The sequence below is a fragment of the Siphateles boraxobius genome, unplaced genomic scaffold (genome assembly GCF_051911475.1).
Source record: "Siphateles boraxobius isolate OS27281-9 unplaced genomic scaffold, OSU_SipBor_1 46, whole genome shotgun sequence".
NCBI lineage: Eukaryota > Metazoa > Chordata > Actinopteri > Cypriniformes > Leuciscidae > Siphateles > Siphateles boraxobius.
The window spans coordinates 18,784,883-18,800,407 of NW_027509097.1; the positions used below are offsets into that span (position 1 = coordinate 18,784,883).

Sequence of the window (15,525 nt, forward strand, 5' to 3'; positions counted from 1 at the left end):
TCATCCATATAAGAAATATCACTCAGAAACAAGACATCTAGAGGCATGGAATAAAACCTTGATGAAGCCATGTTCTGCAAACTTGTTTCTTTCAGGAGATTGTTTACTGATAAATGCTCTCTGTCTAATGCAGCAAACCCTGGTGGACAAGGTCTCTCGCAGGCAGAGGGTGGATATGAGTCTGCTGTTTCTCAACATTAGGGTTAGGCGTTTGCAGCTGGTCAGTGACTCACTGGATGAGGTAATAATGCTCGGTCCAGATCTGTAAACGACAACGTAGAATTGCGTCTGTTCCTGAAGATGTTACCATGAGTTCCTTTGAACCACTGAATACTATATAGCTCTATAGGAGGAAAGACTTTTGTATGGGCTGATAAAGTAGCACAAATCTACATTTTGTTTTCCTAGGCTGAAAGGACTTTCAGCCAAAATTATTTACATTATATTCTGGAAAGTTCTGAGTCTGGCTAAGACTTAATTTGAAAAAATGGCCCCTCCATAAATGTTTTCCCATTTTTAATAGCTTTCGAGAAAGCGAGCAGACCTGAAGAAAAAACTGAAAGTGACGTTTGTTGGCGAAGCAGGGTTGGACATGGGTGGACTCACAAAAGAGTGGTTTCTTCTCCTGATTCGACAGATTTTTCACCCAGACTACGGTAAGATGGTCAGGACAAATAGTGTTTTCCCATAAAAACATTTAAGCATGTTTCTACAAATACAGTTCCTTGAGAGACAAAATGGCAAAAAATATTAAATGGTTACTCTTATCATTTTAACAAATATGTCTCCTCACTAACAAACTTTGGAAAGGTATATGTTGAAGAAAAAATCCCAATAGTTGAGAATGTATACCCCAAAATTAAGTGCTTTTCTAATGGTATGGCAATTATTATTATTTTAACTCTATTAATATTTTGAAGTCAGTCGTCACTTCATTTGCCTATTTTATATTGATAATGTGTGTAAATAATCACACAATCATGCTCATTCTGCTTGTTAATGTTTATTGTTCTATTCGGCGTTTGTGTGTTATGTTACAGGCATGTTCACATATGTGAAGGAGTCCCAGTGCCATTGGTTCAGAAGCTGGAAATGTGACAACTACTCTGAGTTTCGATTGGTTGGAGCCGTATCCTTTCATTTTCCTGCAGTTTATACAGTATTAGGTGGTCACGTGTGGGTGTGACAAACTTAAAATAGTGCATAAATATAGTCAGCTCCCACTTGGCACAAACTTCTGAGGTCCATTCTCGTCCTTCTGTTTTCTGGTGGGAAATGTATTTACTGCCACCAATCTGTGCTATGATGATGTGAAAATGGAGCATATGCTATTTTTATGCCATGTGATTTCTAAATGTTAATTACACAGGGTTATAATGCGATATGACACTAATGAAAGATGTACAGATATAGTTATAGTTATGAAATGAAATTAAATGAAATGGTTTTGTAAATGATGTGGTGCGGGGGCGGGCACGTGTCAGTGTAGAGACCCAATCCACACGGTGCTCTTGGGAATGTGTAAGGAGAGACACGGTGGTAGCCAAAGCCTGCCATGTCCTGCTTTTACCCCTCTAATTGTCCTCTGGCTCGGGCTGCATCTGGCTGCCGGTCCAGCACACGACCTAGCCTGAGCCTAAGTTCTCTCTCCTGCATCACAGAACTCCTGTGTCACATCAGTGAAAAATTATGAAATAAAGATTCTATTGTTTTGTCCCATTAGGAACAGCCAGAGCTCGGTTTGTGTTTTCTCATCGCTGCAGTCCTCATGGAAACTGTCCCGCCTGTCTGCTCTCTCCCCTCTTTCTCTCCTGAGCTGTGGAATTTTTTCCATCGCCCTCACTACACATATGGAGAGCACGTAGGGTTGAGTTGTCAACTACAGCTGAAAGCACTTACTCACAGGGCTTTTAACTTTTTCCTCTAAATGTAATATACACCTGTTGGGTGTTCTTCCATGCATCTTACTGTGACACTTTAGGGGATGTTGCGATATTAGGAAATATGAAAGAACTTGTGCACTACTAGTTGGGACACTCAAACAGATTACAATTCCATTTGCTGCCACTAGTTGCACAGAAATTATAAGTTGTGTCCCAAATGATGTACTAAACATTATGCAATTATACTATGTACTGAACCATTTAGTGTATGGTTTTTATAATATTATTATGTTATCCAACATTGGATAGTCAGTCTGATAGTCCCTCCCCCTCAGCTACATAAGGAAAGCGGTGACAGTTGAGTGCATGAAGTGTCCAACCACACTTTTTTCAGCTAATTAAAATGCATTATCTGGGAATTTGTATATTACTTTTTCGAAAATTGAAAAGGAAAAAAGTCTGACATGTGAGATTGAGTTATGGTATATTAAACATGCATGGATGAATTTTTCACAATAATATCAAAAATGTGCATTTAGAAAAAAAGAATTTGGTAAATTTTTATTTTATTTTATGGCGGTCAAATTTAAAGGAAGATGAGGTTTTTTTTCTTTTTCTTGTTTTGACATATTGAAACAGCAAGTTGGGGTGAGACATATCAAAGGGCTCAAACTCTTTTTTTTTTTTTTTTAAGCCAGTAGGCTTTAGTTTCCATTACAGCCATAAATCATTATTTACTACTTGCTAGTTAAATACATGTGGGTTTAGGGGAGGGGCGTTCTTATTCAAATGAGCACTAGTACTTTAGCATATAGAAAAGCTCTGACCTTCAAGGTCCACTTTCCTGCAGAGTTAAGTTCCAACCCTAATCAAACACACCTAATCAACCGGCCTTTGATATCCCACAATCCTGTGCATATACACTACCGTTCAAAAGTTTGGGATTGGTAAGAATTGTATTTTGCTCAAAGTCTCTTATGCTCATCAAGGCTGCATTTATTTGATAAAAAACAAACAAAACAAAAAAAGCAATATTGTGAAATATGTTTTAAGATAACTTTTTTAAATATTAAATATGTAATTAATTCTTGTGATGGCAAAGCTGAATTTTCAGCAGCGATTACTTCAGTCTTCAGAGACACATGATCCTTCAAAAATTAATATATCAATATATGGATTAAATCAATTAGCTGATTTGGTGCTGAAAAAATTTTCTAATTATTATCATCTATGTTGAAAACAATTGTGCTGCTTATATTTTTGTCAAAACCACGATCTTTTTTCATAATTCTTTATAAAATATAAGTTTGAATGAACAGAAATAGAAATCTTTTGTAACCTTATAAATGTATTCACTGTCACTTTTAATCAATTTAATGTAATCTTTTTGCAAAAAAAAGAATTATTTTCTTTAAAAAAGTATTACTGACCCCAAACTTTTGAATGGTTGTGTAGTTTTGTAGGCTAATTTAAAGATGTGCATTTTTGTATGAATTTTCTTTAAACATTTATTTCATTTCTGCTCTTAAAAAAGCTTTGCAGCCGTTAAATATTTGCTTGATTATGACGAAAGCTCACTTGATTTTGATTTAGATCATTAGATATGACAATTATGGAAAGTAAACTGTTAAAGGTGCCTTCAGCAGACAGTGGTGACTTTGGTTTTGGATGCAGCCATTGTGTAACAGAAGGCTATAGGTGTGTGTCAGGTCTGTGAATCACTCCAGCTGTGTGCACTTAACCCCATCTGTCAGCTTATGGGCTTGGCTGTGTATAACAGCATCACACTGGACATCCGCTTCCCCCCCTGTGTCTACAAGAAGCTGCTGACCCCGCCCATTGTGCCATGTGACCTTGACACCCCCGTTGGCATGGCGACCCTCACCCTGGAGGACCTCCAGCAGATTATGCCTGTATGTACACAAGCTGTGACGCACCTCATGGTATAATATTCAATCCAGTCCAATTCTGATGAACACGGAGTTTGTAAGTCACTGGATGGGTGAACCACCAGCTGTCATTGTGCAGTGTAACACATGATTATTCCAATATAAAGTAATGATATTCTGCAGCCCATATAGCTTATATGTACTATTTAGGATGTGTTTCTCATTATATGGTGACATTGAACTCCCTCAGCCATGTATAAACCGTGTAGCTGGCTGACAGAATATGGAAGCAGAAATAGATTTTGCATTATGGTTTGCACTTCCAGGGTGTCATCCAGCCATAACAGGCTCACACACTCCTGGTGTCTAATCTCCTGGATGCGACTAATAAGCCTCAGATGATGCATTGTTTGATAATCGCACTCTGTTGGCTTTCAGCTTTGCTGATTTAGTTATGCCTGTCTTGTGATCCTCACGACACCCTTTGAAGTATGTTTTTCTTCTTCTTTTGAACTCCTTAATCCTTCACATGCTAGTTTCTCATGTTTTGTTTCTAATATAACAAAATATCAAGTACAAAATTTCCAATTACAGTTACTTATTATTACTGTTATTTATGAAACAAACAAGGTAGCAAACAAAATTGTCTGAATGTATACAAGTCTGATTTTACTTACGAAAGTTTGGGGTCAGTAAGTTTTTTCAGTAAGGTCAGTAATGCTGTTCTTTTGAAGAATACTGAATACTGAAAAGAAATGTATCATGGTTTTGACAAAAATATTAAGCAGCACAACTGTTTTTAACTTTTATATTAATAAGAAGTGTTTCTTGAGTATTAATTCAAACGCGTAAGAAATCCAAATCAGCATATTAGAATGATATATGAAGAATCATTTCGCACTAAAGCCTGGAGTGATGAACAATATTTTTTGTTATCACAGGGATCAATTACATTTTAAAATGTATTAGTTATTTGACTATGCTACTGTTTTTGCTGTATTTTTGATCAGATAAATGCAGCCTTGGTGAGCATAAGATACTTTTCTATTTAAAAAAACATTAAATATTCTTAGCAACTCCAAACTTTTGAACGGTAGCGTAGTTCACTTATTTTCCCAAAGAATTGGACTAACTTGCAAAGCCACCGCTGAAGAAAACACACGTTTGTGCAATTGGACTTTTGACTCAAAACCTTCAATGAGATACAAACATTGTAGCAAGGAACTTCACTGTTTGACAACTAGCCCTGCTCTCCCCTATAGCATTAGTTGTTTTTTTGAAATGGTATATTATTAAACTTAGTAAGTTTTAAATACCTTTAATTAGAAACACATGGGGTAATCATGACTGAATGGTTCCAGTGTACTACAAAGCTAATTTATGTTTTCTTTGAGACATAATGATATGCCTGTTCAGATTCAGTCGTTGCTCTCCTGTGTCCAGCAGAGGGCGCCCAATATTAGCTATTTCTTTTGAAGCACTACTCTTTGTCATAATACAGACTAGTATACCATATAGTATGCTGAAATATAATGTACAAGAGGTTGATTGTATTTTGAAAAACTAGTTAAGCTCCGCTTTCATATTGATTTCCCTTCACTCTCCTGTTACTGCAAAGTCAGATTTAATTGAGCCAGATGCTCTGTTTTAACTGTCTCTGGCTTCTTCCAAACTTACATAACTGCCTGCGGGCGTTGTTTGCTTCCTTGTTTCAAACTTTTTCCAAAGGTAATGTGGACGTGGAACCTCTAAAGCAACTTTCTTAAAATGAAAAAAAAGGCAAGATTTCCGCAATTTGCCTCAAACAGCACAAACATCTCATCTGCTTTTACCATTATTATTTTATTAGCCACACAGACTTCGAGCTAAAATGAAGTGCAGCCCTTTAACATAAGATTTAATGCTCACACGGTCTCACAGATACTTCACATAATGTCACATATGTTGAGAAATTATCATCTTATCATCGACTTTATTGTATTTTCAATGCAGTTTTTATGATTTGTATTGAAAAGTGTTCCTTCCTCTGCAAAGGAGAAATACACATATGAAAAGTTGCAAATTCAGAATATTTGTCTAATGTGTGTACATTTCAGGATCTTGCTCATGGGCTTGGGGAACTCCTTAGCTATGAAGGAAACATTGAAGAGGACTTTTACACCACATTTCAGGTGAGTCTTTAGGTGTGTCTCTAAACTTGACCTGTACAATCAGGATGTTTGCTCTCAAACCTTTCTCTCATTCTATGGTATCTAATAGATAAGCATGTTTGTCTAATTGAAATAGACCATAAATTCTACAGATAATGTAAAAAGAGGCAATTTCTGTACAATTTCCTCTAGGTTTTTCAGGAAGAGCTTGGAGTGGTCAAGTCATATAATCTGAAACCAGGAGGGGACAAGATCCCTGTTACCAACCTAAACAGAAAAGGTGAGAGAGTCTTCTTTCTCTATTTATATGCATGACTGTTTTTTCGCTTTTCAACATGAATTGCCTCATTGTCTTATTCCCGCTACTGACGGATTGATCTGTTTGTCCCTACACAGAATACGTCCAGCTCTACATTGATTTCCTGCTGAATAAGTCCATCTACCGTCAGTTTGCTGCTTTCTATCATGGTTTTCACAGCGTTTGTGCCTCAAATGCCCTGATGGTAAGTTTGCTGTCAAAATCATCATTGCATGGTAAATGAATAAGGAATTCTGAGGGGAATACTCTGGAAGCAAGTGAGTAGAAGTTAAAAACAGCTTGACATTTCACTTCAACTAATCATTTTTTAGCAAAGTAAGCTCTGCAATATTCTACTAGTGGCTCTCAGACAGAGAGAGTTTCAGGGGCAGGAGAGAGAGCTGTGTGTGTGTGTGTGTGTGTGTGTGTGTGTGTGTGTGTGTGTGTGTGTGTGTGTGTGTGTGTGTGTGTCTGTGTGTGTGTCTGTGTGAAGGCTACATCTGTGTATGGGCCATCCCTTCCCCCTCTGTTGGAAGGGTGCCCTGTAACTGGGCCTGCTTTGTTTGTTCAATCTCCATACCTTATTCAGGCTCTTCTGCTACTGGCTGGGAGAGACCTCAGAATTCAAGGTCACAATAGAATGAATACATAGAGACCCCCAGAAAAATGCAAGTCTCTTGCTCTGCGTGGCATGTCAATTGGAATCTGAACAAAGGCGCAGTTTCTTGCAGAATTTACACAGCTCATGAGTATGTCACTTAACATGCTCTCCTCCATTTGTTTAAAAACAGCCAATCCTGACTAAATGAACTGGCTACTCCAAAGTAGTCTGTAAGAAAAGACATTTAATAAAATATTAACATATTACAAAAAAATTATAATAAAATATAACAATTAATTATATTATTATTAATAATAAATATGTATTATTTATTATTATTATTATTTACTAATTATTAATATGTTACATATAAATTAATTTTGAACAAAACACAATAATAATGGAAATAATTATTGATTAAAAAATGAGCTATGCTTGAAGAACGATGTTTTGAATCAGCCGAAGTTGAAGTTGTTTTGTTGTTGGATGTTGGCACTAACATTCCCTGCAGTTTTCTGAGTTAATAGTTCTTAATTAAAATTCTTGTGTCTTAATGCATGTTAAAGGAGTGTGATTCAAACTGTGCCCTGAAATAGTTTGCATAAGAAACTACATCTACCAATACACATTTTCTTTCTTGCAAAACTTTCTTTTATAAAAACAACACTTCATTGAACCTAAAAATACTGATGATGTGTTCAGTGTTCAGGATGAAGTGTATTTGTTGGATATTTTTCTCTATGCACCAGGGCAAATAGTAAATAAATCTTGGTGATGATTCAGCCTCAATTTAGGCTTCCCAACATGGTGCTACCCCAGACTGCTCTCTTAATCAAGAGATGAACAGAAAAAAAGAAAAGCAGAGGGATAGTTATTTCTCAGACCATTTTAAGGAATGTTCAGCCTGTGAATCATTTGTTTCTCTCAGGGTTCACCGAACTGCACAATCACTTTCCTTTTTCCCTTTTTTTTTTCCTCTCTGTATGTTGTAGGATCAGCTGTACATGTGTCTAGTTGGTTGTAATGCTGCCCGAATCATAAATCATGCACTGTTCCTTCGTTGGCTAGAGGAGAACTGGCCCTCCGACTGAGTCTGGTTTCTCCCAAGGTTTTTTTCTCCATTCTGTCACCTGATGGAGTTTTGGTTCCTTGCCACTGTTGCCTTGTCTTTTGGCTTGCTTAGTTGGGGACATTTATTATTCAATAATATTATTGATCTGCCTTACTTAAGGTGGACGTTGACTCAATTTTCTTTTAGAAACAAACTCTGTTATATTATTTTCATGTTATCACTGTGAAGCTGCTTTGATACAATCTGTATTGTAAAAAGCGCTATATAAATAAAGGTGACTTGACTTGACTTGACTTAAAGCTCCAGTAGGTAGCTTTTGTAAACAAATATTTGTTGAAACTGTCATTATGTCCTGAGAGTAGAATATGAGACAGATAATCTGTGAAAAAAATCAAGCTCCTCCCTGTGCTCCTATTGCCATTTGCAGAAATACACCGCTCCCGGTCAGAAACAACCAATCAGAGCCAGGAGGAATGTCTTAGCAGTGTCAATCACGCTCGTGTACGCGCTGATCACCCCTCTCTTGCACAGCGCGAGCGCGTACCGTCGTTCGTGACTCTCCTGTTCAAACTCGTTCATCCAAATGAACGAATCTTTCATTCAACGAACGAAATGACTCGAAAAAAGATTTGTTCATTTTGAACTAGTCTTTTTAGGAGTCATTTCGTTCATTCAACGAACGAAATGACTCGAAAAAAGATTCGTTCATTTGGATGAACGAGTTCGAACAGGATCACGAACGTGCATCACAGAACAAAGCAAGGCGAGCATTTGTGCTTATAAAACTTCAAGTTTTTTATTTATTTTTGAAATGACCGATCATTTCGCTAGATAAGACCCTTATGCATCGTCTGGTATCGTTTAAAGCCCTTTGAAGCTGCACTGAAACTGTCATTTGGTCCTTCAAACGCTTGTGTCCTATTGAAGTCCATTATATGGAGAAAAAGCCTTGAATGTTTTCATCAAAAACCTTAATTTCATTTCGACTGAAGAGAGAAAGACATGGACATCTTGAATGACATGGGGGTGAGTAAATTATCAGCAAAAGTTTTTTTTTAAAGTGAACTAATCCTTTAACGTTATCTTAGTAGCTATTTATAACTTATAGAAAGAGTGCAACCTTATAAAGTTACATGTATTGCAAAATACATAATGATTTGAGGACCAAGTTTGTAGTCAAAGTATGGGCAGGCCATAGTCAATGTAAAGCATATTGTTGATGTTTCGTCCCTATTAGTGAATGTTCCACAACTGTTTATAATCCACCGTCATCGGTGGCCCTGTTTACTAGCCTTGCGCGTTCACGGCAGGCTCCGCTGTGGGGGAGGAGCTGTGCAGAGAGGGCTGTAGTGCAGCAGAGAGCAAGGGGGTTGGACCTGTAAGTTGTGCTTCTTAAAATGTTCAGGCTAAGTCAACATTTTCTCAAAACTCCCTACTGCAGCTTTAACAGTGTTATGGTGGTAAAATAGTGTAACAATAAGAAGAAATAAACATGATTTCAGACCTCCTCTGGCCTGATTCCACTAGCCATGATAAACTTATAGACCCTCCCTGTCTTTAGTGATTACACAACAGTTGACTGTGTCCCTGGCTGCTTATGTAAGAGGCTCTGGAACGGTAATATCTGACTCGCTGGTCCTGGTGTGGTGTGAGGCGGGGAGGGGTGAGGTGGAGGGCTAGGGGAGGGGAAGCACGTGGCAGATTGGTTTGGACCATTGCTATCTCGTTTGTGGCTAAAATACCTATTTATCTTTCGATCTCTCTGTCTTTCACACTGTCTTTCTGTTTCTCAACACACTGCACAACACAGTCTATGTACGTGCAGGGTGTGGCATTAGAAATGGTTTCATGTTAATACCAACACAGAGTAATTTTACTTTACTTTTTATTTTTTATTTTTGGTGTATGAAATATGTGATGCAAACACAAATGCAAAACATTGTTTAAAATGCAGATTTGACTGTTTCTTTAATACATGTTTTTTTTTTCTCTACGGCTGTCAATCAACCCTTTATTTTAATTGAAAATTTTAATTAAAGCCATATTTTGTATTAAATGTTAATAAATTAACATTTATTTTGTTGAACATTTTAATTTGTTTTATTTTGTCACGTCTTGCTGTTTTTCAGCATCTAGCATGACTTTTTTAAGATGCTGTGCCAATTTAAAAGTATAACTATAAAGAATGCAAAAACTTGTATGCATAAATTGGTACGTTAGTACTTGTAGGATCATTTATTAACCCTTTTCAATGAGGTTCATTTTTTTAACATTAATTAATATATCGGGTATCATAAATTAACCCTTCGGAGTCTTGGGCTATTTTGGCCGTTTTTGAGTACTTTTATTTTTTTTAAATTTTGCGACATAAACAAATGTTTACCATACCAATGTTTGGTATTATTTTTTTCAGCACAACATCACCTATATGACCAGACAATTAGTTTTTCACTTTGATGTACTGTATCAACATACTGGACCCAAAATCACACAAAAACACAAAATCCGAATAGAAAAATTATAGCTTTTCTACTACAAAAAACACAAACATGCTCAATGAAGCATTTTAAAAGGTTTAAAATGTAAACACAAGTTGTAAATGTCAACATATACAGGCACAATTCAGATATAATCAAGCTATATACAAAAAAAAATATGATTTACAAAAAAAACGGGTGTAGCCATAGGCTTTTTTTCTTTCTTTTTAGCTCAGCCACTTTGTAAAAAATGTTGTGCACACAATTATTCAGAGAGCTATATTTAAGCCCTTGCATACCCAGAGTATGAGGGTTACCAAATAGTTTAAATACAAAATAAAAAATTTAAAATTGAGATAAAAATTTAACTATATAATCACAAATAGGCGGTGTGGCAATAGGCGTTTTTTCTTTACTTTTTTGCTGAGAAACTCTACAAAACACTTCATGTACAATTACACAGATAGCTAGATTACAGGGCTTTCATTCCTTGAGTCAGAGGGGTTCCTCATTAGTGCAAATATACCATACAAAAGGTAAAATTAACACAAAATCAAACTATACATACAACTATTTACAAAAAATATCAGGTGTTTTTTATTCAATTTTATTTTTTATCTGTGCCACTCCTTAAAACAGTTTATCTAAATCTACTCCTAAAATACCTAAACCACTCCTAAACTACGTAAACTATCTACACTACTCCTAAACTACTCTCAAAATCTACTCAAACTCTTCCAAAAACTAGCAATAATATCTCTCTATACATGATATATATAACGTCTCTCTTTGTCAACTCCCGTAAATCCTCTGCCTTTTTAATTTTGCGTCTTTGCTCAGTTGGCTCCTCCTCCATTCCCTAAAACGTGCAGCCTGAAGAGCAGAGTCAGCAGATTCACACATTTTTCTCCGTTTTGTTTTATGACAAAAACTGACAAAGTTATTAGAATAAATGCAACGCCTGTCGCATCACATCTGGCGTTCTTTTACGAACGCGTCAGTATTTTTTTATATAAAGTTTAAATGATCATATCTCCGTTTTTACTTGGTTTATCAACACAAAACAAAAAGTAAAATAGAATTTCAAGCCAGCACTTTCGACAGAAGTGGACGGCAGCGCTCAACGTGACTTTGTTTTTATGCTTCAACGTCTTAAACTGGTCATGTAACTTGATCACGCCGGCGTGATCGGCGACCCCGAATAGCTAAGAATGAACAATACTGTTAAAGTATTTATTTAAACCTGGATTGACATTAATGAATCAACTTGGCTGTATAAGTAATTTCAACTTAAATTTTATTAAGCTGACTTTGAAAAATGGAAAATAGTTAAAACAAATATTTTGATGAGTTAAAGTAATGTATAAAATCTTTAAATTTATCAAAAGTGACAAAGACATTTACAAAAGATTCTATTTTAAATAATTTTAAATACTGTTCTTTTGAACTTTCTATTCATTAAAGTATCCTGAAAAAATGGAAACGCTTCATTTTACAGTATGTTAACTTATGTGTACTTACAGTGTACTTACCTAAGAAAGTACTGGGTAATAACGCTTAATTTTACAGTGCGTTAACTTGCGTGTACTTACAGTGTACTTACCTAAGAAAGTACTGGGTAATAATAAGGTAAGTACGTGGGTTAAGGTTAGGTTTAGGGGTAGGTTCAGGGTTAGTACTTAGTTATTACCCAGTTATTGTAATTACTATAATAAGTACATATATTGTACATGGGGCACAGGACTGTAAAATTAAGCGTTACCAAAAAAAGATCACAGTTGTGCGGCTTAATGTTTTTGTGGAAACTATTTGATACAACATTGATACTAATAAGAAATGTTTCTTGAGCACAAAATCAGCATATTATAATGATTTCTGAAGGATTATGTACAGTAACACTAAAGACTGGAATAATAGCTTCTGAAAATCAGCTTTACCATCACATGAATAAATTACATTTTAAGATATATTAAAATAGAAAAGTTTTAAGTTTTTTATTTTAATTTTTCAAAAATATAAAAAAAACCTACAGACCCCAAACTTTTGAATGGCAGTGTACATTTATACTATGCTATTGCCTACTATGCATTTATACTATGCTATTGCTAAATAACGGTAATTAATGTTACTTATTGCTAATGTTCATGTATAGAACTTTATTATCAAGTGTGTTACCCATACATTTTTGATGCAATGTTTATGTGCTGGTGATTGTGTGTAATTAAATGCATCATTGTTGTACGTTATTTAAATTAACAATTTTTCTCCACAAATATGCACCTAATTATAACTATAGAAGTAATATAAAGTGATATAAGGACTCATTAAATCTGTCATTTATGTAGCTCTTGAGGCCAGAAGAGGTTGAGATCCTAGTTTGTGGAAGTCCTAATCTGGACATGGGCTCTCTGCAGCGAGTGGTGCAGTATGAGGGCTACAGCAAGACTGACCCCACCATCCGGTACATGTCTTGTTTACAATTTGTTATAGTCATGCTTTGAAAAGCATGTCTATTAGTAGAAAAGTGACTGTTCTCTCTGGTGTTGCAGGGCCTTCTGGGATGTGGTTCTGGCCTTTCCTTTGGAGCTGCAGAAGAAACTGCTCCACTTTACCACAGGAAGTGATCGCGTTCCTGTGGGGGGAATGGCCGACCTCAACTTCAAGATCTCCAAGATTGATGTCTCGACTGACTGGTAATCATCACAATGGCTGATTGCAGTAAAACTACTGCATGCAGGTTCATTCTCTACAGTTTATTTATTCATCTTCTTTGCAGGCTTCCAGTGTCGCATACATGCTTCAACCAGATTTGTCTACCTCCATACAAGAGCAAGAAAGAATTACGGCAAAAGTTAACTATTGCCATTTCAAATGCAGAGGGCTTCGGATTGGAGTAGATAACAGTTGTAGATCTGATAATCCAATTTATGACTGTATTCAGCCTGCATTCACTGAAAGATAATGGCCAATGATATTGATATTGATGATTATTAACAGCCAAAAGGGTTGTGCATCAACTGAATTTAGATTTTTGAATGGTAGTGTAGATGTATTTGTAATTGTAGCATTGTTGGTTCATTAACTTTTTTTGAAAGATTTTGAAATTATAGGTTTATAGACTTAATTTCTCAGAATGCATTGCCTGTGTTAAATATCAGTCAATTCCACTTCCTGTCATGCCAATTCCAATTTCAAATCGACTACCTGCGATTGTGGTCAATTCAGTTAACATTCACACTCATGAAACAATTCATAGGAGGATAACGCACAGCAGTGATAATGTAAGCTCTAGATGTAAAGTTTCAGCAATATGATATATTGTAGATTGTGTACAGTGTAGTATTATTTGTTGTGAACCAGGGCTCTATGATGAACCCAGTTAAGCTGTTCGTATTTAGTCGTTATGTAATTTGCACTCCTCATTGCTGACTGCTTGAGTGAAGGACCAAACATTTTATGTGGTATTAGAATATGTGGATTTTATGGATAATACAGTGTATATTTGTTCAAGAAGCTCAATTGTGCTGCATTATGAAATGAAAATTCAAATGTTTTAGGATTTTATCTTCAACATGGGCCAGGTCTAATGCCCCATGCTCCTGTTGAAAGTAGGTCAGTAAGGGGCTTGGTCTCAGCTAAAATAGCTTGGCAAACAGGCTGTCAAACTTACCCAGCATTCTTAAAGAGACAGCGCTTTGTCTCCAGGGTTACAGAAGCCCACAGTTAATAAAAGCTTCAGTGTGAAACATTCCTTAACTCAAGCATTTTCTCCGTTTCTGATGGGCTTTTAAAATGTAGCTGTTAATAAACTTTAAACTTTTTAAGTTAAGGTTTGTGTCTGAGCTCATATGTTGCGGTATTGTTGAGTGTAGTTTAGTAATTGTCGACAACCCTTTCTCAACCTCTCTTGGGCATGAAAGGAAGTTAGGTAATGTGATTTTTGTTTGTGTCTGAATGTTTCATGTTTGTTGACTAGCCATAACATGGATGAACTTTTTTTGGGGGGGTTATTCTTTAAATAGAGTGGTTGACAACAGTATTGGTCATAAAAACAAAAACATTATTTATTTTACAATTAATTCTCTGCTTTGTGCCATCAGTTTCATGATTCATTTAGGACACAATCGAAGGTCTAGTGATACTACAGTATGCTAGTAAATTGCCTCTAACTAGTGGGGTGTACATCAGTCACCCTACTTATCCTGGTTTGGCTTGTGTAATTGGATACTTGTAAGTGGTGTATTTTTGCATATTTGTGGCTCATCATGTGATGTGATTTTCTTTGGACTTGTGAAGTGACTTTATATGTATTTATATCGTCTGTCAGTCTTAATCACTCCAGTGTTCACGCTATGGTTTTATCTTCTCCAATGACTGAGTACAAATGTATTTACCATGTATTTATTTCAACTTTGCTCATTCATTTTTAATGAATAAAGTTATACAGCAAAGATTTTTTTTTGTTCTGTGATGAAAGAGAGATCCCTTAACCTGTATTTTAGTTAGCTTGGACTTATTGCCACCTCCTGTCTAGAATGTGAGCCTATGCCTTTCTTAAAAGTCATAAGAAGAATCTGAAGGTCAAATGAAGAACTACAGAGAGCACAACAAGAGCCGCACATTATACTGTTATAATTTCTGCTGTTATTAGTGATGTTTTTATGCAAAGTCATTTTATTCAAACATTTGTTTGTACAAAAGTAGAACAGAGGTAATGAATGACTATCTTCACTATGCAGAATATGGTTATTTGGTGGAAATCACTATATATGCAATCAAAAGTTTGGTGTCAGTAATATTTGTTAATGTTTTTGAAAGTCCTTTATGCTCACCAGAGCTGCATTTATTAGATCAAAATACAGTAAAAACAGAAACTTTTTGAATATTATTACAATTTAAAATAATAGTTTTAATATATTTAATAACGTTAATTCTTGCCATGGCAAAGAGTTTTCTGTAGCAATTACTTCTGCCTACAGTGTCACATGATCCTTCAGAAATCATTCTAAAATGCTGATGTGACGCTCAAGAAACAATTATTATTTTCAATGTTGAAAATGTCTCGGGTTACGAATGTAACCCCTGTTCCATGAGGAGGGAACGAGACACTGTGTCGTTGAAAACGACTCTTTGGGGACGCTCCCTTAGCGTGCAC

At 35.9% G+C, this 15,525-nt stretch overlaps 1 protein-coding gene across 2 annotated transcripts in view; it reads left to right on the forward strand.

Moving 5' to 3' along the window:
• The window catches only part of hectd2 (HECT domain containing 2), a 35,762-nt gene extending 20,941 nt beyond the window's left edge, over window positions 1-14,821 (forward strand). For both annotated transcript variants that reach the window (XM_077201201.1, XM_077201202.1), the window contains exons 12-21: window positions 134-241; window positions 524-656; window positions 1,041-1,129; window positions 3,638-3,796; window positions 5,869-5,943; window positions 6,115-6,202; window positions 6,319-6,425; window positions 12,716-12,831; window positions 12,920-13,063; window positions 13,147-14,821. In XM_077201201.1, coding sequence (XP_077057316.1) covers window positions 134-241; window positions 524-656; window positions 1,041-1,129; window positions 3,638-3,796; window positions 5,869-5,943; window positions 6,115-6,202; window positions 6,319-6,425; window positions 12,716-12,831; window positions 12,920-13,063; window positions 13,147-13,267 — 1,140 coding nt within the window. In that variant the 3' untranslated portion in view covers window positions 13,268-14,821. The remainder of the gene's footprint in view (window positions 1-133; window positions 242-523; window positions 657-1,040; window positions 1,130-3,637; window positions 3,797-5,868; window positions 5,944-6,114; window positions 6,203-6,318; window positions 6,426-12,715; window positions 12,832-12,919; window positions 13,064-13,146) is intronic.
• The last annotated feature ends 704 nt before the right edge of the window (window positions 14,822-15,525 follow it).